Genomic DNA, 27,356 nt, shown 5'->3' with positions numbered 1-27,356 from the left:
TAAAATTTTGAAAAAACCCCCGACCGCGACATAGTGGACCGATTTTCATGAAACATGTCTAAGAACTCTCCCGACTAACTCAGCTTTCAAACAAAAAAAACTAAATCGAAATTGGTTCATCCGTTCGGGAGCTACGATGCCACAGACAGACACACACACAGACAGACAGACAAACAGACAGACAGACAGACAGACAGACAGACGGACAGACAGACAGACACGTCAAACTTATAACACCCCGTCGTTTTTGCGTCGGGGGTTAAAAATAGACAAGTCTAATTTAGAGATGGGCCGAATATTCGGTAAATATTCGGTATTCGGCATATTTGGCATGTTTTTCAATGTTCGTATTCGGCCGAATAATTCGGTTGCACTGCCGAATATTTACCGAATAAACAAAGTAAATAAATAACTCTATCTTATAGAGATGGGCTGAATATTCGGTAAATATTCGGTATTCGGCATATTTGGCAAGTTTTTCAATGTTCGTATTCGGCCGAATAATTCGGTTGCACTGCCGAATATTTACCGAATAAACAAAGTAAATAAATAACTCTATCTTATAGAGATGGGCCGAATATTCGGTAAATATTCGGTATTCGGCATATTTGGCAAGTTTTTCAATATTCGTATTCGGACGAATAATTCGGTTGCACTGCCGTATATTTACCGAATAAACAAAGTAAATAAATAACTCTATCTTACGTATTCCATTGGATAATAAGCTCCTATTTTTTTAGTAGCTTTTTAAGGAACTGCTAAAAAGAAAGAAAACTATGCGTCAAAATATAAATACAATTGTTTTGTAAAAAAGTTACAAAACCGTAAGAGTTGAGAAGAGTTCAGAGTTGTTTTAACTAAGTTTTAGTTATCCACTAAATCATAAAAACATAGTTGTAGTAACATATGTAACCATTATCAATCATTTAATAGTTTTAATGAACATCCCCTTTTAAAACATGGCGTAACCGAATATTCGGCCGAATGTTCGGTTCGGTAAGAGCTGAACCGAATGTTCAGCCGAATATTCGTATTTGGCAAAGTCCATATTCGGCCCATCTCTAGTCTAATTGTTTACCTTGATCCATGCCCTGATCATGGATGAATGTCATGGCATTTTCAGTGGTTCCCGACTGAGGGTCTTGTTCCAATGGATTCGAGACTTCACAAAATATATTGTAGCAATCATAGTGAAAGCGAGCATGTTTTTCCAAAATATTGTGTTGGCCAATTCGTAAGAGAACCTGTAAAAAAAAATTGTAAAGTTACATCTATTAAGTAGCTAGCAAACTGTGGTAAATTATATTCAGTAGAGGTCTTTCTGGGTAGATCTTTCCGACACTGACCTTACTGAAGTTTAATTTCTCTTTTATATATACATTTTTATATCTACATGTGTTCTGTTTGTGTCTTGTTTTTTATTTTATAGTTTCACAGTACCTTACTATTAACTGTAATGTCTGTAATGCCACACCTCAGACAATGGCAATCAAATATATGAAAGAGGCGTGTTCCTACACATACAATCTAAGCTCGTGTAGGTGAACATGTTACCATGCTGGTATGAATGATCTATGACAGGTCCACTGGTCGCGGTTTTTGACAGGTGGTAAGTGTGAGGTAACCGAGAGTAGGTGGGCGGCACAGTATCATAGTACTCTTTATTATACTGTGTTACTTTTTCGATAGAGATAGTAACTGGAAGTCAAAATCAAACCAACGAGATTAACAGACGTGTACGACTAGCCTGGGCAGCCTACTCCAATCTAGAGTTCGCCTTCAAAATGAACCTAAATGGCGAACAAAAAGCATGAATATTTGACCAATGCATTCTGTCTGTTCTCACTTACGGAGCCGAAACATGGGTCTTCACTAAGGAAATACTACACAAGTTAAGTGTTGCCCAGCGGGCGATAGAAAGAAAATTGGTTGGAGTCACATTTGAGAGACCGTAAAACGAACAGGTGGCTGAGACAACAGAGCAAAGTCACTGATGTGATAAAACGCGTAGCAACATTGAAGTGGGAATGGGCTGGCCATATAGCACGTAAAAACGACTCCTGGAATAAAAGACTACTTGAATGGCGACCATGGGGAGAAGAACGCCGTCAAAAAAGACCGCAGATGCGCTGGGCGGACGATATCAAAAGGACAGCTGGGAAAAAGTGGCTCCAGATCGCACAAAACCGTGACGAGTGGCGCATGTTGAAGGAGGCCTACACCCGAAGGGTAGAATCAGGCTAAAGAGAGAGAGAGAGAGAGAGTTACTTTTTCATTAAATAAATAATAAAACAATACATACTAGCTGACTCCAACAATCGTCTTCTCTTGCACATGCTTTCAGTATTATATTTTGCGTTTCCACCGTCTCAACTCGGCCTACTGCAGCTCTGTTAGACTCCGGATACAGCGCGTGCCGCTGCTCAAACAATACTGAAGCATCTTTGTCGCAAATCAAACACTTATTTTGAAAATCGAATCCGCCGGCCAACGCCGACATACTCTGCCAAGCTTTTCTCTGCCTTTTCAAAACGGCTTGCATGCATTTGGGGTTACAGTACGAGTTGCGACATTTACTGTGTACTCTTACTTCGGTTCGGTTTTTGAAAAAGTTTTGTTTGCCGTCAGCTCTAGTAACGCTACATGCGAACAATCTTTGCAGTCCCCTCTCTTTTACAACGGTTATGTTATCGTTTAGGTAGTTGCCACATATTATACATCTATTGTTTTCGTCATCCATTTTAACACTAGAAGTACTAGCACATGTGCACTGGGCCTCACCAAACACTGAGTAATTTAATATTATTTAATTTATAAAACGAATGTAATTGCCGCACAAAACATGAAGTTTTGTATGTTTTTTGCTTTGCTTCGGTTTTTAGGTTATTTTTCCGTGACAGCTGACAGATGAAATTGGAGCTTAGCGACACCACCATAGACAAAACAAAAAAAAAGTTAGTCAAGCCATTTCCGTCACTAGAAAAAAGCGAAAAATCAAGTGTCCCATAGAAATTTTTAAGAGTTTCGTACCTCCACAGAATATTATATTTCCTCGCTTCATTGTTCGATATAATTATTAAGTTTACATTATTGTAGTTTATTTAATCTACTGGCAACATATTGCACGCTTATTTTAGAGATTTATAAAAAATAAGTATTTCAATTGGCTCTAAACCTTCCCCCCCCACCCTCAGGTCGGTGTCAACCGGCGGTGGGATCCTCATTATTTTTAACACGCTTTTATTAGGTCGTCGTGTATGTAACTAACTATGTAATGGAATCTGCGGAGGCTAATTTAACCATCTTCCAAGGATCGTAGCGTAATGAAAATTGGCAGCTATATGTAGTTCCGATGACAATACAATAAAAATCACTCGCACCAGACAGGGCTCGAAAAATCAACTCCAAACTCATACTACCAAACTGACTAAGTCGTCTAAAATCATGTCTCACATAGGACCTAGAGTCTTCAACAAACTACCAGCAGAAATAAAAAATGCAGGCAGTACCCACCAATTTCTAAAAAAGTTAAGAAGGTGGCTCTTAGAATACTCCTTCTATGACATAAAAGATTTCTTTGACCTACCAAATAACTTATATTAGAATAAAATAATAATTATGTATAAAATCAAATTAACAAATCTAAATGACATATCATTATGTAATATAATCAATGAATGCATCTTTCAATTAAATATTCGAAATTATAACTAGACTGAAATTGTAATAATCTTAATTTAATTGCTGTTAAATAATTTTATTGATGAACGTGTAATATTTATAATATTATTAATAAAATGTCTATGTCTATGTCTATGTCTATGGTACTGTTGAGCTGATCTGATGATGGAGTCGGAAGATATGAACTGGAACTACATGATGGAACATCGTATCATAGCCGTTTTTGGGTTTCTTAGAAAAGTCTTGTAATGAACTTTGACTACAATTAGGTTTCAAGGTCTGATGATGAAGCCGGAAGATATGAACTGGAACTACATGATGGAACATCGTATCATAGCTGTTTTTGGGCTTCTTAGAAAAGTCTTGTAATGAACTTTGACTACGATTAGGTTTCAAGGTCTGATGATGGAGCCGGAAGATATGAACTGGAACTACACGATGGAACATCGTATCATAGCTGTTTTTGGGCTTCTTAGGAAAGTCTTGTAATGAACTTTGACTACAATTAGGTTTCAAGGTCTGATGATGGAGCCGGAAGATATGAGCTGGAACTACATGATGGAACATCGTGTCATAGCTGTTTTTGGGCTTCTTAGAAAAGTCTTGTAATGAACTTTGACTACGATTAGGTTTCAAGGTCTGATGATGGAGCCGGAAGATATGAACTGGAACTACATGATGGAACATCGTATCATAGCTGTTTTTGGGCTTCTTAGAAAAGTCTTGTAATGAACTTTGACTACGATTAGGTTTCAAGGTCTGATGATGGAGCCGGAAGATATGAACTGGAACTACATGATGGAACATCGTATCATAGCTGTTTTTGGGCTTCTTAGAAAAGTCTTGTAATGAACTATGACTACGATCTACGATTAGGTTTCAAGGCCTGATGATGGTGCCGGAAGATAAGAACAGAAAAAGGAGGGGGGGGGGGCTCGAGGGGGGAAGCATGAAAGAAAGATAAACGTTGTATTTTAAATAAGTTGGGTTAAGGTTTTCTTGTGATCCTTAAGAGCAAAGAAAAGGGGGGCTCGGGGGGCGAAGCCCCCGCATAAAAGAAAGATCAACGTAGTATTTAAGATAAGTTGGGTTAGCGTTTTATTGTGACCTTTAAGAGCAAACAAAGGGGGGCTCGGGGGCGAAGCCCCCCGCATGAAAGAAAGATCAACGTAGTATTTAAGATAAGTTGGGTTAGCGTTTTCTTGTGATCCTTAAGAGCAAAGAAAAGGGGGGCTCGGGGGGCGAAGTCCCCCGCAAAAAATAAACATTAACGTAGTATTTAAGATAAGTTGGGTTAGCGTTTTCTTGTGACCTTTAAGAGCAAACAAAGGGGGGCTCGGGGGGCGAAGCCCCCGCATAAAAGAAAGATTAACGTAGTATTTAAAATAAGTTGGGTTAGCGTTTTCTTGTGACATTTCAGAGCAAACAAAGGGGGGCTCGGGCGAAGCCCCCCGCATAAAATAAAGATCAACGTTGTATTTAAAATAAGTTGGGTTAAGGTTTTCTTGTGACCTTTAAGAGCAAACAAAGGGGGGCTCGGGGGGCGAAGCCCCCCGCATGAAAGAAAGATCAACGTAGTATTTAGAATAAATTAATTTAGCGTTTTCTTGTGACCTTTAAGAGCAAACAAAGGGGGGCTCGGGGGGCGAAGCCCCCCGCATGAAAGAAAGATCAACGTAGTATTTAAGATAAGTTGGGTTAGCGTTTTCTTCTGACCTTTAAGAGCAAACAAAGGGGGGCTCTGTGGGCGAAGCCCCCCGCATAAAAGAAAGATCAACGTAGTATTTAAAATAAGTTGGGATAGCGTTTTCTTGTGACCTTTAAGAGCAAACAAAGGGGGGCTCGGGGGGCGAAGCCCCCGCATGAAAGAAAGATCAACGTAGTATTTAAGATAAGTTGGGTTAGCGTTTTCTTCTGACCTTTAAGAGCAAACAAACGGGGGCTCGGGGGGCGAAGCCCCCCGCATAAAAGAACGATTAACGTAGTATTTAAAATAAGTTGGGATAGCGTTTTCTTGTGACCTTTCAGAGCAAACAAAGGGGGGCTCGGGGGGCGAAGCCCCCGCATGAAAGAAAGATCAACGTAGTATTTAAGATAAGTTGGGTTAGCGTTTTCTTGTGACCTTTAAGAGCAAACAAAGGGGAAGGTTTTCATGAAAGAAAGATCAACGTAGTATTTAAGATAAGTTGGGTTAGCGTTTTCTTGTGATCCTTAAGAGCAAAGAAAAGGGGGGCTCGGGGGGCGAAGCCCCCCGCAAAAAAGAAAGATTAACGTAGTATTTAAGATAAGTTGGGTTAGCGTTTTCTTGTGACCTTTAAGAGCAAACAAAGGGGGGCTCGGGGGGCGAAGCCCCCGCATGAAAGAAAGATCAACGTAGTATTTAAGATAAGTTGGGTTAGCGTTTTCTTGTGATCCTTAAGAGCAAAGAAAAGGGGGCTCGGGGGGCGAAGCCCCCGCAAAAAAGAAACATTAACGTAGTATTTAAGATAAGTTGGGTTAGCGTTTTCTTGTGACCTTTAAGAGCAAACAAAGGGGTCTCGGGGGGCGAAGCCCCCGCATAAAAGAAAGATTAACGTAGTATTTAAAATAAGTTGGGTTAGCGTTTTCTTGTGACATTTCAGAGCAAACAAGGGGGGCTCGGGCGAAGCCCCCCGCATAAAAGAAAGATCAACGTTGTATTTAAAATAAGTTGGGTTAAGGTTTTCTTGTGACCTTTAAGAGCAAACAAAGGGGGCTCGGGGGCGAAGCCCCCGCATGAAAGAAAGATCAACGTAGTATTTAGAATAAATTGGTTTAGCGTTTTCTTGTGACCTTTAAGAGCAAACAAAGGGGGTTCGGGGGCGAAGCCCCCCGCATGAAAGAAAGATCAACGTAGTATTTAAGATAAGTTGGGTTAGCGTTTTCTTGTGACCTTTAAGAGCAAACAAAGGGGGGCTCGGGGGGCGAAGCCCCCCGCATGAAAGAAAGATCAACGTAGTATTTAAGATAAGTTGGGTTAGCGTTTTCTTCTGACCTTTAAGAGCAAACAAAGGGGGGCTCGGGGGGCGAAGCCCCCCGCATAAAAGAAAGATCAACGTAGTATTTAAAATAAGTTGGGATAGCGTTTTCTTGTGACCTTTAAGAGCAAACAAAGGGGGGCTCGGGGGGCGAAGCCCCCGCATGAAAGAAAGATCAACGTAGTATTTAAGATAAGTTGGGTTAGCGTTTTCTTCTGACCTTTAAGAGCAAATAAAGGGGGGCTCGAGGGGCGAAGCCCCCCGCATAAAAGAAAGATTAACGTAGTATTTAAAATAAGTTGGGATAGCGTTTTCTTGTGACCTTTCAGAGCAAACAAAGGGGGCTCGGGGGCGAAGCCCCCGCATGAAAGAAAGATCAACGTAGTATTTAAGATAAGTTGGGTTAGCGTTTTCTTGTGACCTTTAAGAGCAAACAAAGGGGGGCTCGGGGGGCCAAGCCCCCCGCATGAAAGAAAGATCAACGTAGTATTTAAGATAAGTTGGGTTAGCGTTTTCTTGTGATCCTTAAGAGCAAAGAAAAGGGGAGCTCGGGGGGCGAAGCCCCCCGCAAAAAAGAAAGATTAACGTAGTATTTAAAATAAGTTGGGTTAGCGTTTTCTTGTGACATTTCAGAGCAAACAAAGGGGGGCTCGGGGGCGAAGCCCCCCGCATAAAAGAAAGATCAACGTTGTATTTAAAATAAGTTGGGTTAAGGTTTTCTTGTGACCTTTAAGAGCAAACAAAGGGGGGCTCGGGGGGCGAAGCCCCCCGCATGAAAGAAAGATCAACGTAGTATTTAGAATAAATTGGTTTAGCGTTTTCTTGTGACCTTTAAGAGCAAACAAAGGGGGGCTCGGGGGGCGAAGCCCCCCGCATGAAAGAAAGATCAACGTAGTAGTTAAGATAAGTTGGGTTAGCGTTTTCTTGTGACCTTTAAGAGCAAACAAAGGGGGGCTGGGGGGGCGAAGCCCCCCGCATGAAAGAAAGATCAACGTAGTATTTAAGATAAGTTGGGTTAGCGTTTTCTTCTGACCTTTAAGAGCAAACAAAGGGGGGCTCGGGGGGCGAAGCCTCCCGCATAAAAGAAAGATCAACGTAGTATTTAAAATAAGTTGGGATAGCGTTTTCTTGTGACCTTTAAGAGCAAACAAAGAGCGGCTCGCGGGGCGAAGCCCCCCGCATGAAAGAAAGATCAACGTAGTATTTAAGATAAGTTGGGTTAGCGTTTTCTTCTGACCTTTAAGAGCAAACAAAAGTATTTAGGATAAGTTGGGTTAGCGTTTTCTTGTGACCTTTAAGAGCAAACAAAGGGGGGCTCGGGGGGCGAAGCCCCCGCATAAAAGAAAGATAAACGTTGTATTTAAAATAAGTTGGGTTAGGGTTTTCTTGTTACCCTTAAGAGTAACGAAAAGGGGGGCTCGGGGGCGAAGCCCCCGCATAAAAGAAAGATCAACGCTGTATTTAAAAAGTTGGGTAATGGTTTTCCTGTGACCCTTAAGAGCAAATAAAGGGGGGCTCGGCAAAAAAGAAATACTTAAATTTTGTTTGAATTAGTTGAAATGTGACAATATTTTCTAATCGAGTCAAACAAAATTCCACTAGCTGAGAGCTTCAAAACAATGTATGGCGAAAGTATGTCTCTCTAATGTCTTCAATAAGTCCGCGATGGCGATAGCACATGTCTATATTGTCTATCTTTTACGGATAACTTACTAGGTATAAACATTTTTATGATAATACTGTAATAAGAAGGTAGCCGCTATTATTAAGTATCAATTAGCAATAAGTACACGTTAAGCCACAAATGGCATGTAAAATCCGCCTACTTGAAATAAATTTATGTATAAATGTTAAAAGTATTTCATTATTAATGACTAAAAAGTATAAAATAAATTAATAGTTTAAAAAACACTATAAAACACGCTTTTATAAATGCACGTAAAAGCCAAAAATAAATTATGGATCGTTCAAGTTGTCTCTATTTGTGAGCTGAAGTTTAAAAACTATGTGCTTTTAATTATAATATTTGATTGTAAAAGCGTGGGGCGCTGGAACAGGAAAGACTTTCTTGTAAACAAATACTAATCCGAACTTCCTGGCGAATGAAGTTGCATAAGAACATAACGTTTACATATGCCGCCTAAGGGTTACCAAAGAGAACCAAAGATATCTCGTCCACGAACAAGAACTCTGCATCCTGTCACTGTAGACACTTTCCCCTTTTGTACTTTGATTACCGGAAAAAAGCGGCGTTCTAAGTGTCGGTGACTGTCGACTCTCCTCGCTACTAGCGCATATTTTGTCTGAGTTCGACAAACTGGTACCTACTTTGAACACTGACTTTTAATTGATTTGACTGTTTAATGTAGAACCCAGTTAGCGCGTCAATCTGTGTAACCTCCTTCCCGTAACATAGCATAATTTGATTTATCAGCAAGTTATACAAAAAGTCTTTCCTGTTCCAGCGCCCCACGCTTTTACAATCAAATATTATAATTAAAAGCACATAGTTTTTAAACTTCAGCTCACAAATAGAGACAACTTGAACGATCCATAATTTATTTTTGGCTTTTACGTGCATTTATAAAAGCGTGTTTTATAGTGTTTTTTAAACTATTAATTTATTTCGTGCACGGCAACAGACGCACGCGTCCACTGCACTATCTTTTGATACTAAGTTTATCTTGGTCGTTGGCAATGCCAAAGCGTAAAACGCACTGACCAAGAAAAACAGTGGACTAGTATTTTTATCATCATCTACGGATGATCACACAACGCGTACTTTTAACAAGACGCGAGCCTGGGGGTTGACCGTGAGTCAACACGAAGGCAGCCGGGGGTTGACCGTGAGTCAACACGAAGGCATAACTCATGTAAGACATGGTGATTCTATTACGAACACATGTTGATATGAACATTAGTTACTGAATGTTATCCGCGAGATAACACTAAGTAAGACGCGCATTCGCGCATATGGGTGAAATCTACACTGAGAGAAATTTGCATTGTGAATTTAACAAGTTCGACTTGTTGCGGTTTATCCGTTTGAATCAGCCAAACGTATGTTTAAAACAATATGTGTCAGGTTGTTTTTATAAAATCGACTTGTTGATTCAAATGACAAGTAGCTTGTTGTTTGAACCAAAAAGCACGTAGGTGCTATTTTAACCAAAAAATTTGTTGAACGAACATGAAACTGGTTGTATTTTCTCTCAGTGTACCCACAATTTTGGTACTATTTTTGTTTTAGTTTTTATAAAACTAAATTATGGCTTGGTTTTGTTCTGTTCAGAAAGCATCGTTGCTTTCTCGAACAAGAAGTCACGGAGACCGAAATGGTACATTCCGGACAACCAACTCGATTACCAGGACTCGAATTCTCCATACATCGAGAATGTTCCGGAGATCTTACCTGAAGACGCAACACCCTGCGGGTACGGCGCCAGGCTCAACTCCTGAAAATTCAGCTCCAAAAGTACCTGATTTGGACCCAGACCTGGTTACCGTGTTTAGGTGAGGCTATATACCGAACATACACCCATACTTGGGGAAAAATTCACGGTAACTTAGCCTCCCCTTGGCTATCATTAGTCCGCAAGGGTTTACCAAATATTTGAAGGATAAGATATTAAAAGAATACCTTATCTCCGAAAATTGTACGCATTTAGATGCTTCATGCAGAAATTTCTGCGGCCATTACAGCCATGCTGTTTGTGGCAGCTGCCAGTTGGGTGTAGGCATTACAGCCATAAACCGAGCTATTACTGTTCTATTGACGTCTGATGATATATAAGATCACTGCTATCAAGCTGTTAAGCGACAGTTGTCGCATCTTATCAGACTTGCATTATTGCAAAACCCAAGCACGTACAAGGCTTGTCACACCCAGGTTATAAAAACCCTTCTTGACCATAATTCAAGATGCGGGCGATTTACTCTATGGAAGTAAACTCCCGGAAAACATAAAAGCCTCAAAAGTAATTGAGAAACAATGGCTACAGATAAAAAAGTCTGTATATTCGGGAAAGAGCAACACGGCTCCATCAACTTCGACAACAACGTCGGCGCGCAACCAATACCAGTTTCAGGGAAACGGGTCAGGCCCTCCAGAGAAAGGGCAGCAGTCAACCAACCCCGAACCCTTCAGCTAGACCAGCGGGCCAGGGCAAGCCCCGTGCCACTCCTCAACAATGAGTCAGTTACCCCACGCTGGTAAAATAAAATATTTTTTATGATTGCTGGTCAAAAATAACATCAAATGAAGTTATTTTAGATTCGCTTAAAAACGGTTGCTCTGTAACTTTTGAACGTCCGGTTTTTCAAGCCGTTGTACCCCAAAAATAAATTGGAGTAGTGGAAAAGCCGTTATGGAGGTACGTCCAAAATTTAATTCAGCTGGATGCAGTTGTCCCTTGCATCTCACAGCATGACCAGTTTATTTCGAGAACGTTTTTGTCACAAAAATCTATGACACCAAACGTTTTATTCCAAATCTCGAAAAGCTGAACAAATTTATTCCTAGAGAACATTTCAAAATGGAAAACCACAGACCAACTGTTAAGCTTATACTTACCAACAGGTAGCTTCATGGCTACAGTTGATTTGAAGGAAGCTTACCCACTGATTCTTATTGCGAGACATTGCCGCAAATATCTGAGCGTCCATTTTGAAGATGAAAACCCTAGTTTATTAACTTAAATGAATTTACGGCTTTGTCTTATGGTCTTTTTTAGCGCGGTATTTTATGTGTCGGGTACTCTTATGTAGAGTGTTTACGAAACGTAAACGTTAACCCTGTGCGTTAACCTACTAGAATGCTTGTGCTTTGTCATAAACTATACTAATAGGACATTAAAACCGCGACAGGTTTGTCGAGACTTAGGTTTTATGTTCAAACTCAGTCGATTTTTTTACCTACGGGAAAAACGAAAGAAAATCAACGTGATGGTTAGAAAATCTCTGTCACTACACTCTTGTTCCGTTAGAGAATTATCTCAACTGATCGGAGTACTTATTGACGCATGCCCTGCAGCTAAATTTGGGTGGCTATATACTAAAATTCTAGAACGCCAAAAATTTCTAGCCTTGCAACGCGACCCAAACTATAGTAAGAAAATTAAATTACCGAAACTAATATTAAATGATCCGAACTGGGGGATGAATATTATATTCTCTTGCACACGGAGCGTCGAGATCCGAGGAAAAAGCTTTCCACATAAACCATTTGGAAATGTTAGCAGTATGTTTACCTCTTAATATTTCTCTAATGACCGTCGTTGTGACTGTTTTATATTAATTCGTATAGACAATACGAAAGCTATAACTGATATAAGCGATGAAAATCGCATTGGGCAGCGTTCAATTTCGAAATTTGAACGACCCTTTCAGACGGATTTGGCAGTGGTGCGAAGAAGCGAAACCTTTGGTTTTTTTGCATCGTATATAAATATTAAATATACGAAAAACATTATATATTATAGAAGTGATACCCGGTCTGTATCATGAAATGTAGATAATTAACAAAAGACTAAAAAAATTCCTTGAAACCAACAATCTATTAAGTAAAAATCAACATGGATTTAGAGAATGCAAATCTACGGAAGATGCGGTACTTCAATTAACTAATTATATTGTAGATAAACTAGATCATAATAAAAAAACTATTGGAATCTTCTTAGATATAAAAAAGGCCTTCGATACAGTTTCTGCCTCCTTACTTATTAAGAAGATGGAGAACATCGGTATAAGGGGCACGCCGCTACAACTTTTCAGCAATTATCTCCAAGATAGAAAGCAGTCGGTAAAAGTTGGAAATTTACACAGTAATGAGGAGAACATAGAATACGGAGTGCCGCAAGGCAGTGTTCTTGGCCCAACCTTGTTCCTTATCTATATTGATGAGCTATGCAGACTCAATGTTGAAAACGCCGAAATAATTTCATTTGCAGATGATACTGCTATCTTATTTCATGGTGAATCTTGGGAGGAGGTTAATAAACTAGCTCAAAATGGTTTTAACCAGGTACATGAGTGGCTCTCCCTAAACCTTCTTACGTTAAATTATGCTAAAACGAAATACCTAACTTTTAGCATTAAAAACAATAAGCAAGCGTTATGCAAAGACGTGGCAATTAAGGTACATTCTTGCCAAGGTCAAGCTGTTTGCTCAAGCTCATGCCAATCTATTTCAGAAACATCATCTTTAAGATATCTAGGAGTTTTAGTTGATAAAAACCTCAGTTGGCGTGAACATATCTCTAATCTGGCGAGTAAAATTAGAAAGTTGATATTTATATTTAAAAATCTTAGACATGTATGTGATAAGAAACTTTTAATATCTATCTATTATGCCCTCTGTCAATCAGTGACTACTTATTGTATTACTGCTTGGGGAGGAGCATCAAAAACTTCCATGCTTACACTGGAAAGAGCTCAGCGTACAGTACTAAAAGTTATAACTTTCAAAAATTTCCGATATCCAACCACCACTTTATATCAAGACACCTCAGTACTATCGGTAAGACAACTCTTTGTTAAAATGTTGCTAATAAAACAGCACAAACACAGCCCAGACCTCTCTGCTTCTAGAAGGAGAGATGACAAAGTTTACTTAATCCCACCACATAAAACGAAATTTCCAAAAAAATTTTACAACGTCCTAGGCCCCACTATATACAATAAAATAAGTAAAGATATAAAACTGAGATCACTAAATTTGTACTCTTTTAAAAAGCAGCTGGAAAATTATCTACGGAAACATGATTACGAAAACACAGAAAAATTGCTAAAAAACTTAGTGTAACACACACACACACACACACACACACACACACACACACACACACACACACAAGCGCGCGCGCACGCGCACGTACACAAACACACAATTAATATATGTACCTATATATATAATTGTATACATAACTAAAATCTTATAAATATTTAATCTTATGTTTTTGCATATACTACGTGTTTACTCCAAAGACGGCCCAGCAACGGGTGTTGTTCACTATTCGTTTGTGAAATTCTTAACTGTTATTTTATATTTGGTTTACCTTTGTTGTCATGTTATAATGAAGTTCTTATTAAGTAGGTAGTTACGTACTTTAATGTAGTGACTAATTAACAAATTCGGCAAACTTATAAAGTAACGATTTTGTATGCACACTAGTTTGGATCTAAGTGTTATGTCATTAAGGGTTAGTTTAGATAATCCTACAAGTGACTGGTACATGGTTTATAATTATATAAATACATACGTAAGGACGGTGAATCCTGACCCACCGTAATACAGTTCACACTAGTACGGGGATCAGATGACACTTATCTTTTGGTTTTGTACCATGATAGTAAAATGTTAAAATTGTAAGTAGAATTAAGCACCTCTATTGACTCAATAAAATATCTTTTATCTTTTTTATCTTTTAATGTGAATCTCGATACTGAATGGGAACTATCTCATGAAGCGTTTATACTGCTACGCATAATGTATACGGCTGGTGAGCCTGATGTTGATCTTTTCTCTTCTCGCTCCAATGTCAAATGTACACTTACTTATCATGGTGGAAATACCCAGATGCATCAGCTGTAGATGCTTTTACACTAGACTTTTATAGTTTCCCTCCATTGCCGATCATTTCAAAATCTTTAAAAAAGATAATCTATGACAAAGTAACAGGAAGTTTAGCTTCCCCGTCTGGCAATCCCAAGCGTAGTTTCCTTTGTTAATGTCACTAGTAAAATCCGATATTATTTACATGAGCCCCGAAGAACATAAGGCCTGTTCTGATCACAGCACCAGGAATCCGTTCCACGAGCGCCTTTTCCTGGGTGCAGCGGTGCTCTCCGGTAAAGGTTATCTGAGGAAACTTCATGTGATCGCATCTATTTCTAAAAATACCATTCAGCAATATAACGTTTCGTTTAAACGTGATTTAAACTATGGTGGACATTTTGATCACAGCAGGATCGTCATATTATGGATCCATAAACAATCATAAGGTCAGCATTATCCCTGTTTCTCAGGACAAAAAAAAAAAAAAAAAAAAAAAAAAAAAAAAAAAAAAACAGAACATGTTAAACGTTTGTTAAAACGCATATTTAAAATGAGACCTAATTTTCCAAAATATACTTACTCACTCTTGGGATTCAAAAATAGTATTGGATTACATTGATGAATGGTATCCAAATACGACTATATCTTTAGAGCAGATTACCTAGGTACTAAAAAGCTTGTCGTATTATTGGCATTATGCACTGCCCATCGCGTGCCAACATTCTTATTGATTAAATGAGTGAATATACACTACCCAAATGGGGTAAAAATTATCCTGTCAGATATAACCATCTGCCCCGACATACTTATACTGTTCCTTTCGTACCTTAAAGAAACGTGTCGCGCGACTTCGGTCCTTCGCGAGTATCTCACTCTAACAAGCGATAAAAGGCCTCCGAACTCAGAACACCTCTTATTAACTGCGAAGCGCCCTCACAGGGACGCGATGGCACAGTCAATAAGCAGGTGGATAAAACAAGTACTAGCGGAGATCGGGATGGACGTGGCAACATTTAGTGCACACAGGCACTCGCCATGCTACCACGTCTACTGCCGTTTCGGCAGGGGTCAATGTTTGACATTATCAGAAAAACTGCGGGTTGGACCTCAACCTCGCAAATATTTCCTAAATTCTGCCATCGTCAAATAGTTGACGAAGACCTATTTGCAAGATCAGTTTGCTATAATTAATTATGAACTGTGTTACTGAATAAGACTGCATGATCTTGTGTATAAATTACATAATTATGTAATTGCTAGTTGTTTAGTAATAATTATGTAACAAAATTTAATGATAAATATTTAATTTTGTTTTCACAATTGGCATCCGCAAAACTTTGTCTCTAAACAACTACAATAATGTAAACTTAATAATTATATCGAACAATGAAGCGAGGAAATATAATATATGATCAAACGAGCTTCGCAAGCGAAGTTCGATCGATATTATATGACTCGCTTCATTGGAAGATATAATTACCCTCCCTCCCGATACACCCAGATTCCAAAGTTTTGCTTAGAATAATCTCTGAAAATAATGAGGATCCCACCGCCGGTTGACACCGACCTGAGGGTGGGGGGGGAAGGTTTAGAGCCAATTGAAATACTTATTTTTTATAAATCTCTAAAATAAGCGTGCAATATGTTGCCAGTAGATTAAATAAACTACAATAATGTAAACTTAATAATTATATCTTCCAATGAAGCGAGTCATATAATATCGATCGAACTTCGCTTGCGAAGCTCGTTTGATCATATATAATATAACTAGTTTTTTAAAGGTGCGCGGGGCCCGAGGGCCCCGCGGTGTTCTTTTGTGCTTTGCTTTTGTGCTTTGCTTTATGTTTTTTTGCTTTGCTTGTTTGATTTATTGCTTTGCTTGTTTGCTTTTTTGCTTTAGCCTTTGCGTGCTTGGGAGCACTCTCTGCCCGCAGCTCGGCCTACGGCCTCGCGTGCTTGGGAGCCTGTCAGACACGCTCCGGGCCTTCGGCCCTCCGCGTAGTTACTGTGGGCGTTGTAGGGAAGTTGGAGCTTAAACACGACCCAATAGTAAAAGTGTCTTGAGAAGCTCACGACGGGCCTGCGGCCTGCGGCCTCCGACCCGTCGTTTCGCTTCTCTAAGACACTTTTACTATTGGGTCGTGTTTAAGCTCCAACTTCCCGGTCCGCCAGAGAGCCGATCAGGGACGCTCCGGGCCTTCGGCCCTACGCGGAGCTCGGCCTTCGGCCTTCGCTGGGTTTCGTCTCGAAGCTCCGCGTCGGGCCTTCGGCCCGTCGCGTCGCTTTTTAGACACTTTGATTATCGTTCTGCTTGGGAGCACAGTCTGTACGCAGCTCGGCCTGCGGCCTTCGCGTGCTTGGGAGCACTCTGCCCGCAGCTCGGCCTGCGGCCTTCGCGTGCTTGGAAGCCTCTCAGGCACGCTCCGGGCCTTCGGCCCTCCGCGTAGTTACTGTGAGAGTTGTAGGTAAGTTGGAGCTTAAACACGACCCAATATTAAAAGTGTCTTGAGAAGCTCACGACGGGCCTACGGCCTGCAGCCTCCGGCCCGTCGTTTCGCTTCTCTAAGACACTTTTACTATTGGGTCGTGTTTAAACTCCAACTTCCCGGTCCGCCGGCGAGCCGATCAGGGACGCTCCGGGCCTTCGGCCCTACGCGGAGCTCGGCCTTCGGCCTTTGCTGGGTTTCGAAGCTCCGCGTCGGGCCTTTGGCCCGCCGCTTCGCTTATTTAGATACTTTTTGTTATTGTTTTCTTGGGAGCACAGTCTGCACGCAGCTCGGCCTGCGGCCTTCGCGTGCTTGGAAGCACTCTGCCCGCAGCTCGGCCTGCGGCCTTCGCGTACTTGGGAGCCTGTCAGACACGCTCCGGGCCTTCGGCCCTCCGCGTAGTTACTGTGGGGATTGTAGGATTTGTAGGGAAGTTGGACCTCCGGCCTGCGGCCTCCGGCCCGCCGCGTCGCTTTTTAGACACTTTTACTTATATTTACTTGCTTGGGAGCACTGTCTGTACGCAGCTCGGAACTTGGACCGGAGCAGTGACCGTCGGGCTGTAGAACGCTCCCTCAGGCTGGTAGGGAAATTTGACTTTGTCCCCTCTCGCCGCCGTTTTTGACTTTTCCAAAAATTTTTTTTTCTCATTTCTATTTTTGGCCCCCGCTCTTACCACGTGCCAAATTTGAACGCGCTCGGACCGAAAATAAAAAAAAAAAATTTCAAAGTCGGCCATTTTGAAATTTTGTAAATGCCATTCGATGGACCTCAGATAACTGTACAACATTAGTTCAAGCACTTTTAACCTTTTTCCTACCGTTACGGAGCTATGGGGATTTAAAAAAAAACCTCCATACAAACTGGTAGGGAAATTTGACTTTGTCCCCTCTCGCCACCGTTTTTGACTTTTCCAAAATTTTTTTTTCTCATTTCTATTTTTGGCCCCCGTTCTTACCCCGTGCCAAATTTGAACGCGCTCGGACCGAAAATAAAAAAAAAAAAATTCAAAGTCGGCCATTTTGAAATTTTGTAAACGCCATTCGATGGACCTCAGATAACTGTACAACATTAGTTCAAGCACTATTAACCTTTTCCCTACCGTTACGGAGCTATGGGGATTTAAAAAAAGGACCTCCATACAAATTTCAATTGGCCTTCAAAGGGCGCCATTTTGAATTTTTCAAAAATTTTTTTTTGTATACTAATCTTGGGGTGGCTGTCTACCCGTGTGCAAAATTTCAGCGCGCTCGGACCATTTTGAAATTTTTCAAAAAAAAACGTCGGCCATTTTGATTTTTTTTTAATGCCATTCGATGGACCTCGGGTGACTGTATAACATTTGTTTGAGCACTTTTCACTTCTTTGTACCGTTACGGAGCTATGGTAATTAAAAGAAAAACCTCCATTCAAATTTCAATTGGCCCTCAAAGGCTGCCATTTTGAATTTTTCAAAATTTTCTCTTTGAATACTAATCTTAGCGCGACCGTCCACCCGTGTGCCAAATCTCAGCGCGCTAGGACCATTTTGAAAATTTTCAAAAAAAAAAGTCGGCCATTTTGATTTTTTTTTAATGCAACTTTTTTCTACTCGGATACCTGTATGACATTTGGTCGAGCACCCCCCGGCTATCTCTTACGGTTTAAAAGTTGCCATACAAAATAAAAGTGGCCAGTTTTCCCACATTTGTAGCATTTTTCAATTTTTTTTTATTTCATTCGAATCAAAGCCACTTGGAGATTCTATGACCAATATTTGAGCTCTCTACGACAAACTTGAAAAATCGTCAAAAAAAAAAGTCGGCCATTTTGAAAAAAAAATGGCGGCGTCAAAAACTGCCCAGGGTCCTCTATGACATTTGGTCGAACACTCCCCGGCCAACTCCAGCCGTTTGGCCAGGCCGTCCAACATTTTTTTACCCGGAACCGGTAGACCGACCGTCTGATCTATCCGGGGTCGCAGGACCAAACTCTATACGACAACACCAAACACTGCCACCGAAAAAATCTCCTTCTGGCTATTTTTTGAAAAATGTCAGTCGGGTTGTAGCTTTATATTATATAGATAGTACAAGTACAGAAGGCTCACTCCTTTGATGTTCACAAAATGCCGCCATTCTAAATTCTACCTGCATTAACAAACGGACCGCACGCGTGCACCCAACATTGAATTCTAATGCGCCGCGCGAAGGTCGTCACCACTGAATGGGCCGCGAACTCCCGGCCGCCGACATGTAATTGTTGCACAGCGATGGAATCGCGGAGTGAGCCGCCGCTACTTCAAAACACATAATATATGAAAAGTGGACAGACAACATAGTGATCCTCCAAATCCGTTTTACTGTTTCCTACTTTGTTGCGTCTGCTAGATATTAATTAACTAAATTAAATGGCATAACATAAAAATGTGGGGTCTAGTTAAACTACGAACCTACACCTTGAGTGTTTTAAATAAGTTAAATTTTACTTAAGACCCCTTACTCCTTAGAGCGCTCATCAATTTCACGAAACGGCCATCGATAGATGGCGTTGGCGCTCGGTACGCAAGCACCGGCAACTCAACGCGCGTTTCAACGCAGACACGAATAATCTTGATAGTTTTGAATTAAATTGCTAATAACATAATTTTCAATTTTATATGGGGACTCTTTATTTAATTTCATATTCATGGTATGGTAGTAGTAAATAAGGTATATGAATGTAGTAAAAGTATAGTATTAGTCTACATGTACATATATAAATTCAGGTTTCCTAATTGATTGATTCAACAACCAACACCGCTGAGCCGAAACTACGAAAGCTAGAAAGTCGAAATTTGTATAGATTGCATTAACAAAATTTCGAAGAGATAAGAATCGATTATGAAAATTTACACCCCTAGTAGAGGGAAAAAGGGGGTGAAAGTTTGTAGCGGGATCAATTTGTTTTTTTTTTTATTAGGAAAATTTTAGTTAGGAACTTGAAATTAGAGAATAGTTTAATAGTGATTTCTGTTTTTTAGGGTTCCGTAGTCAACTAGGAACTCTTATAGTTTCGCCATGTCTGTCTGTCCATCCGTCCGTCCGTCCGTCCGTCCGTCCGTCCGTCCGTCCGCGGATAATCTCAGTAACCGTAAGCACTAGAAAGCTGAAATTTAGTAACAATATGTATATCAATCACGTCAACAAAGTGCAAAAATGAAAAATGGAAAAAAATGTTTTATTAGTGTAAAGTGTAAAGTGGGGGCTGATTTTTTTTTTCATTCCAACCCCAACGTGTGATATATTTTTAGATAGGTATTTAAAAATGAATAAGGGTTTACAAAGATCGTTTTTAGGGTTCCGTACCTCAAAAGGAAAAAACGGAACCCTTATAGGATCACTTTGTTGTCCGTCTGTCCGTCCGTCCGTCTGTCAAGACCCTTTTTCTCAGGAACGCGTGGAGGTATGAAGCTGAAATTTATATCAATTACTCAGGTCTACTGTCCCTTGAAGCTGTGAAAAAATCAAACTTCTAAGCCAACACAATCAAAAGATACAGCCGTTTATGCCGCAAATTTTCGACACTTGCAAGGGAATCAAAACCTACAGGGTGCTTCCCGTGAACTCAGAATCTTGAAATTTGGTACGAAGCAACGTCTTATAGCATAGATAAAGGAAAAATTACGAAAACCATAAATTTTTAGTTACATCACATAATATATATTTTTTTAATAATTTTAACCTTACTACCCATTTCCTCATAAACGCGTAGAGGTATTAAATTGTACGGAACCCTCGGTGCGCGAGTCCGACTCGCACTTGGCCGGTTTTTTTTGATAATATTAATATTTTCGGAAATTATCACAGTTATAGTGACTTTCATATTTTTATAAGAACAGCATGCACTTACGTCCAGAACAGTGACATTTAGTGGTGTCCTGCCGTTTCGCCGAAAAACGTTTCGTCAAATTTCATTATTTAGTTATGTTTGTTAAGCATAATTATTGAGTTTTCAAGTCAAAGTTTTTCAAGCTTCGATTTCTTATAATCGGATTCATGAGGAATTGAGAAACTCCTCAAACCTTAGCGTTATACGTATATTGATTTGTGTTGCCATCAAATAATTAAAGCATTAAAAGCAGTTTTAAAAAATACCTACACATTTCTACATAATCTAACATTCGCAAGTAGCTTTCACCACAACCCGAAAGGCGGCGGTTTTTTTTTTCTTAAAAAACATTAAACGTTTTTTTATGGGATATGAGGCAAACGAGCAGATAGGCTGCCTGATGGTAAGCGATCACTGCCGCCCATGGACACCAGAAGCACCAGGTGCGTTGCCGGCCTTTAAGATGGATGTACGCTCTTTTCTTGAAGGTTTGATGGTCGCATTGGTCCGGAAATACCGCTGGCGACAATTCATTCCACAGTTTAACTGTGCATGACGTGACCAAATTTGCAAAACGTTGCATCTTAGAAACATTTTAAAGGGTGAAAATCAAAATATGTACACCGTGTCCAATAAGTTTGAATACAGCACAAATAGCCAATAAAACAAAATGAACAAATAGTTACTACATTATTATTATATTTTATGAATGGCACTCGTATTTACTACATTCACAACAAATGTTTTGGAATAACTCCAGCATTAACTTGTTTACCAGCCTCAAACGCTTCTCAAACGGATCACACGCGGCACGCACCGTTTTCTTCACATTTCATCCCAAATACTCTCAATAATCTTTTTGAAATGATCTAGGTTTATGATTTTATAAAAATTTAGTCTTCAAAGCATGTATGACCATACAAAGTAGTCTAATACGCCTAAACCTGGAGGCCTGGGTGGCCACTCATGTTTCGGATAAAAAACTGCCAAATTAGTCTGAAACTACGCTAGAATACCATTTGCCGAATGTGCTGGAGGTGCGTCTTGTTGGGACACATGATACTCATTCCCAAGCATCCTTTTTAACTTTAAGGCATTTTTTCTCCAAAACCTTGGTTTTAAAGAAAAAAACGTTGATTTTAACGCTTTTATCTGTAAGTACTGAAGGTAGTTTACCTCGCTTACATACTGCATCCCACACCTGGGCCGATGGTGAGCTCTGGAACCTAGACACATTTTTCTAGTTGCCCGGAACGTTATCTATCCTCGGTACCCATAATAGTTTATTTTGGACACGTGGCGTCTGTTTTATCACATACAGATTCTGCTTATAAAAAATAACTCGTCACCTGCGTGCCGAGCAAGTATTTTGTTGGCACTTTACCTCTTTGTTTTTCTTAGACACTTCGGAAATTTCATGAACTTTGTGCTTGTATTTTATTAAAAGGAATATACTCTTCAGTTTAAATAAGAATTTGATGGCCTGTGATCCCTATATCTTTAGAACTGAGGTAAAATGTGAGTATTCGGACTTATTGGACACGGTGTACATGTTCGTTCTAAAAGTAGCTGATCAAGCATCGTCGGTTTGGAAAGCCTGCGGTAAAATTTTTGCTCATTACTATACATATTCGATTTAAAGGGTTTTGAGATTTAGGAAATAAAACAACGCTTCATTAGATTTAATTTAATAGCATTATGTAATTATAATCTCAATGTAAGTGCAAGCAGTCTTATTTACAATAAACTTAAAAGCGGAAACAAATATATGCAGAAAGAAAAAAAAGAAGCTGTCAATACTGAATCTCCTAGGGTGGCTATGTATGAATAGCACAGAAAAGTATTAAAATAAAATAAAAACCGGCCAAAAGCGTGTCGGGCCACGCTCAGTGTAGAGTTCCGTAGTTTTCCGTATTTTTCTCAAAAACTAACCTATAAAGTTCAAAACAAATTTTCAAAGAAAGTCTTTGTAAAGTTCTACTTTTGTGATTTTTTTCATATTTTTAAACATATGGTTCAAAAGTTATAGCGATTATTTCCGAAAATATGAAAATTATCAAAAATCGATCTTAGTAAAATCTAATTCATTTTTAAATACCTATCTAACAATATATCACACGTTGGGGTTGAAATGAAAAAAAAATATCTGCCACCTCTTTACATGTAGAGGTACCCTAATAAAACATTTATTATTATTAACGACCTTCCACATATTTATAATGAGCCCAAACATGATGGGGTTATGATGAGGAGAATAGCAGTTCTGTTGACCACCTCCTGACTCCATCATGAGAACTTGGACCTCGTCTAGTTCGATGGTGCTCGTCATCCCAAATCTAATGAGCCCGAACATGATGGGATTATGATGAGGAGAATAGCAGTTCTGTTGGCCACCTCCTGACTCCATCATGAGACCCTGGACCTAATCTAGTTCGATGGTGCTCGTCAGCCCAAATCTAATGAGCCCAAACATGATGGGGTTATGATGAGGAGAATAGCAGTTCTGTTGACCACCTCCTGACTCCATCATGAGACCTTGGACCTCATCTAGTTCGATGGTGCTCGTCAGCCCAAATCTAATGAGCCCGAACATGATGGGGTTATGATGAGGAGAATAGCAGTTCTGTTGGCCACCTCCTGACCCCGTCATAAGACCTTGGACCTCATCTAGTTCGGTGGTGCTCGTCAGCCCAAATCTAATGAGCCCAAACATGATGGGGTTATGATGAGGAGAATAGCAGTTCTGTTGACCACCTCCTGACTCCATCATGAGACCCTGGACCTCATCTAGTTCGATGGTGCTCGTCAGCCCAAATCTAATGAGCCCGAACATGATGGGGTTATGATGAGGAGAATAGCAGTTCTGTTGGCCACCTCCTGACCCCGTCATAAGACCTTGGACCTCATCTAGTTCGGTGGTGCTCGTCAGCCCAAATCTAATGAGCCCAAACATGATGGGGTTATGATGAGGAGAATAGCAGTTCTGTTGACCACCTCCTGACTCCATCATGAGACCCAGGACCTCATCTAGTTCGATGGTGCTCGTCAGCCCAAATCTAATGAGCCCAAACATGATGGGGTTATGATGAGGAGAATAGCAGTTCTGTTGACCACCTCCTGACTCCATCATGAGACCTTGGACCTCATCTAGTTCGATGGTGCTCGTCAGCCCAAATCTAATGAGCCCGAACATGATGGGGTTATGATGAGGAGAATAGCAGTTCTGTTGGCCACCTCCTGACCCCGTCATGAGACCTTGGACCTCATCTAGTTCGATGGTGCTCGTCAGCCCAAATCTAATGAGCCCAAACATGATGGGGTTATGATGAGGAGAATAGCAGTTCTGTTGACCACCTCCTGACTCCATCATGAGACCTTGGACCTCATCTAGATCGATGGTGCTCATCAGCCCAAATCTAATGAGCCCAAACATGGTGGAGTTATGATAAGTAGAATAGCAGTTCTGTTGAACATCTCCTGCCTGACTCCATCATCATGAGAACCAGAACCTCATCCTGGTCCCAAAATATAATAATAATTCAAACTCTCAACAAACTTCACGTATAACTTAAAATCCAAAATCATATGAAAAGCATGTCGAATGCTAAAATTGCATAAGGTGTAAAAAGGATCAAGATTTGTTTAGTCGCAGTTTACGGCACTTCTCGGAACTATCGAGCTGCTTACGAAAGCTAGGTGCGCCGGACGATCAAACGCAGGTCCGTTGTCTTCGAGCGCTCGGCGCAGACTGAGCGGGCTCGCGTTAGCACAGTGTCTTTTATTCGAATTTTAGGTGTTTTAAAAACATATCTATCGACAGAAAGGTATGTCTTATATGTATGATTTTTTTCTTATAGGTCAATAAGAAGTTCTAGTTTAGGATAATATTATTTAAGAGTTACAAAAAATGCAGGAATCGCAGGAAAAATACATAATGTAAACCTCTTTTTATCGAAAAAATGGGGAGGATACGGAAGGTTATTTATCCACCATTTCAAGTAAATCTTAAAATGTCAAAGTATTAGCTAACTAGTACAGGATATAACAAATAGGATTGTGATCATTTATTACCCCAAATAACATTTTTAACAGCACAATCACGATTCTAAACGAGCTATCCCACTATGAAAATTGAAAACGTCTTCCGAAAAAACTGATTTTTCGGAAGTATAAAAAGACATATTTTAAAGTAGTACCAATTGACTTTCTAGCTTAAGATATGTACTTTTAGGAACATTATCATTTTTTTAATAATCGTTTATAGTTTCTTTATAATTTTGAATGAAAAAGGTTCTATTTTGCAAAAAACGCTCGTCTTTAGGAATAAGGCCTCTTAACAATTGACATGTAACCTAATGTTATCAATAAATTTTTATTTTCATTTTACACTATACTGCTCCGGTCAATAATTAATTAAAACTTGTACTTTCTTCCTATGCTCCATAGCATGTTATTGTTACCAAACCTAATAATTTTACCAATATTTATTTTTAACCCCCGACGCAAAAACGAAGGGGTGTTATAAGTTTGACGTGTCTATCTATCTGTGGCATCGTAGCTCCCGAACGGATGAACCGATTTCGACTTAGTTTTTTTTGTTTGAAAGCTGAGTTAGTTGGGAGTGTTCTTAGCCATTGTTCATGAAAATCGGTACACTATGTCACCGGGGTTTTTTCAAAATTTTAATGTCGATATTTATAGCCTCATGAGGGTGTCTAATCATCGGAGAGTAGCAATCATGGGTCAAATAATAGATGTATTTAATTTTAAAACCTATTCGCTGCCTAAACACAGTATTCTAAAAATTAAAAAAATAATAATTTTACAATATGTACTGAGTTCCATGGCCCTTCGGCGAGTAATTATTTTGTTTGAAACTTTATAAAATTTGTGAATTTCCAAGCCTGATCATGGTACGAGTATGTTAGGCATGGCAGTATGCATGTGTCTATAGCATGCATGCATGCATGTGTCTATAGCATGCATGCATGCATGTGTCTATAGCATGCATGCATGCATGTGTCTATAGCATGCATACATGCATGTGTCTATAGCATGCATGCATGCATGTGTCTATAGCATGCATGCATGCATGTGGCTATACACGGTGTTTTTTTTGTTTTCCGTTAAATTCGACACATTGCTAGGTTCATTATCAGGAACCACCCTGTATATCACTTTTAGTTAAATTCACAAAAAATTTTTTTTCATCATTTTCATACATAATAAATGAATTTATTAGTGTGAGAGACCCTTAAGAATAACATTCAAGTTAGTGTCAAGTGATTGACGGCCCATGTCAAAACAAATAACATTAGGAATGGGTAAAGGCTGCTGTCACACACATGTTCAGTAATTATCTTTATTTTTTTAATAACTTGATAACTGTAAGAGTTAAGATGCTTGTTTCTTAGAGAAATTAATTGTATTTGATTTAAAGAACCTTCCCCTAAAGTTAACGGAATCCAATAAAAACAGGGTGTAGACATGTTGCTCTTTAGTAGTCTTTAGTATTTCCTTGAAGCTCCAGAATTTGTTCCACGCCAGATTGTTATTTCCAAGAGTAATGAAATGAAATGAAATTATTTATTACCGGAAATACATTCCTAATGTTATGTGTGTCCTTAATGATGTCTGTCATTTTTTTTAAACGGGTTGACTTCCAGGCTAACTTTATTGCTAGCTGTTTGGAGTGTTTTCATCATGCATTGAAGGTTTTTCACTAGTTTCAGCCAATTGGACTAGATTGTCTGCGAATCTTAAGTGAGTAAGGACCTTCCCTCTCATTTTTACTTCATTATTTATATTATTTTACTAGTTCATCAACACCAAATCTAACTACACACGCATACACACACACTAGGGTATTTTAATATTAAAACAATACTTACCAGTTGACTCCAATAATCATCTTCTCTGGTACATGCCTTCAGTATTGCATCTCTAGTCTCAATCATCTCAACTTGACCTATGGTTACTCTATTAGACACTGGGTACCTTGCTTGCTGTTGCTCAAATAATACCGAAGCATCTTTGTCGCAAAACAAACACTCATTTTGAAAATCGAATCCACCGCTTAGAGCAGATAAATTTTCCAACGCCTTTTTCTGCCTTTTTACAGCAGCATCAATGCACCTTGAATTAATGTATCTGCTGCGGCAACTTATGTGTACTTTTACTTCGGGATGGTTTGTAAAATAGTCCTGTTTACCATCAGCCCTTGCAATGCTACTTGCTAACAGTGTTTGCCTTCCCTTCTTTCCTACAGAGACCATGTCTTTGATGTCATTTAGATAGGAACCACATATTATACACAATCTATCGTTGTCCTCCTCCATTATAAAGCTAGCACATATGCAAAACTGAGTAATTTAATATATAAAACGAAATGATTTGCCGCAATTACCGCACATTTTTTTTTTCTAACACTGTCAAAGGACAAAGTAGACTAGTGTCATAGTTTGACAAGTGACAGATGACACTGGTTGGTGACACCATAGACAAATTCGATTTAAAAATTAGGATTTCGCTTCAAGTTCCGCTGCACTTCTGTAAATACAAAGAGTTTCGTGCCTCAAAATGAACACATATGGATAGAACAAGACATACCTACGGATAGACGGACGTGCAGTGAAATAGTAAAATGCAACCGGATTCATGGAACTCTTCAAAACAAGTGCCATCTATTGCCTCTTCTGGAGATCAACTTGCTATGATAATTGTTATGTTAGTTACAACTCTAACTACAAGATGGCACTGTAGGAATCTAAAACTTCGCGGATTCGTGTT

At 39.6% G+C, this 27,356-nt stretch overlaps 1 protein-coding gene across 2 annotated transcripts in view; it reads right to left on the bottom strand.

The window, feature by feature from the left end:
* Positions 1–26,965, bottom strand: part of LOC125237427 — a 42,160-nt gene extending 15,195 nt beyond the window's left edge. The window contains exons 1-2 of one of the 2 annotated variants that reach the window (XM_048144489.1): positions 26,459–26,965; positions 1,079–1,244 (exon numbers count right to left, since the gene is read on the bottom strand). In XM_048144489.1, the coding sequence (XP_048000446.1) occupies positions 1,079–1,244; positions 26,459–26,905 (613 nt within the window). In that variant the 5' untranslated portion in view covers positions 26,906–26,965. Of the gene's footprint in view, positions 1–1,078; positions 1,245–2,302; positions 2,825–26,458 lie in introns of those variants that run through there. The other variant, XM_048144490.1, reaches the window with a different exon arrangement.
* Positions 26,966–27,356: the final 391 nt, after the last annotated feature.

This window comes from Leguminivora glycinivorella, chromosome 21, assembly GCF_023078275.1.
Source record: "Leguminivora glycinivorella isolate SPB_JAAS2020 chromosome 21, LegGlyc_1.1, whole genome shotgun sequence".
In the NCBI taxonomy this organism is placed as follows: Eukaryota; Metazoa; Arthropoda; class Insecta; order Lepidoptera; family Tortricidae; genus Leguminivora; species Leguminivora glycinivorella.
Note: the sequence above shows the minus strand (reverse complement) of the source record. Positions and strands in the feature narration are given on the sequence as shown.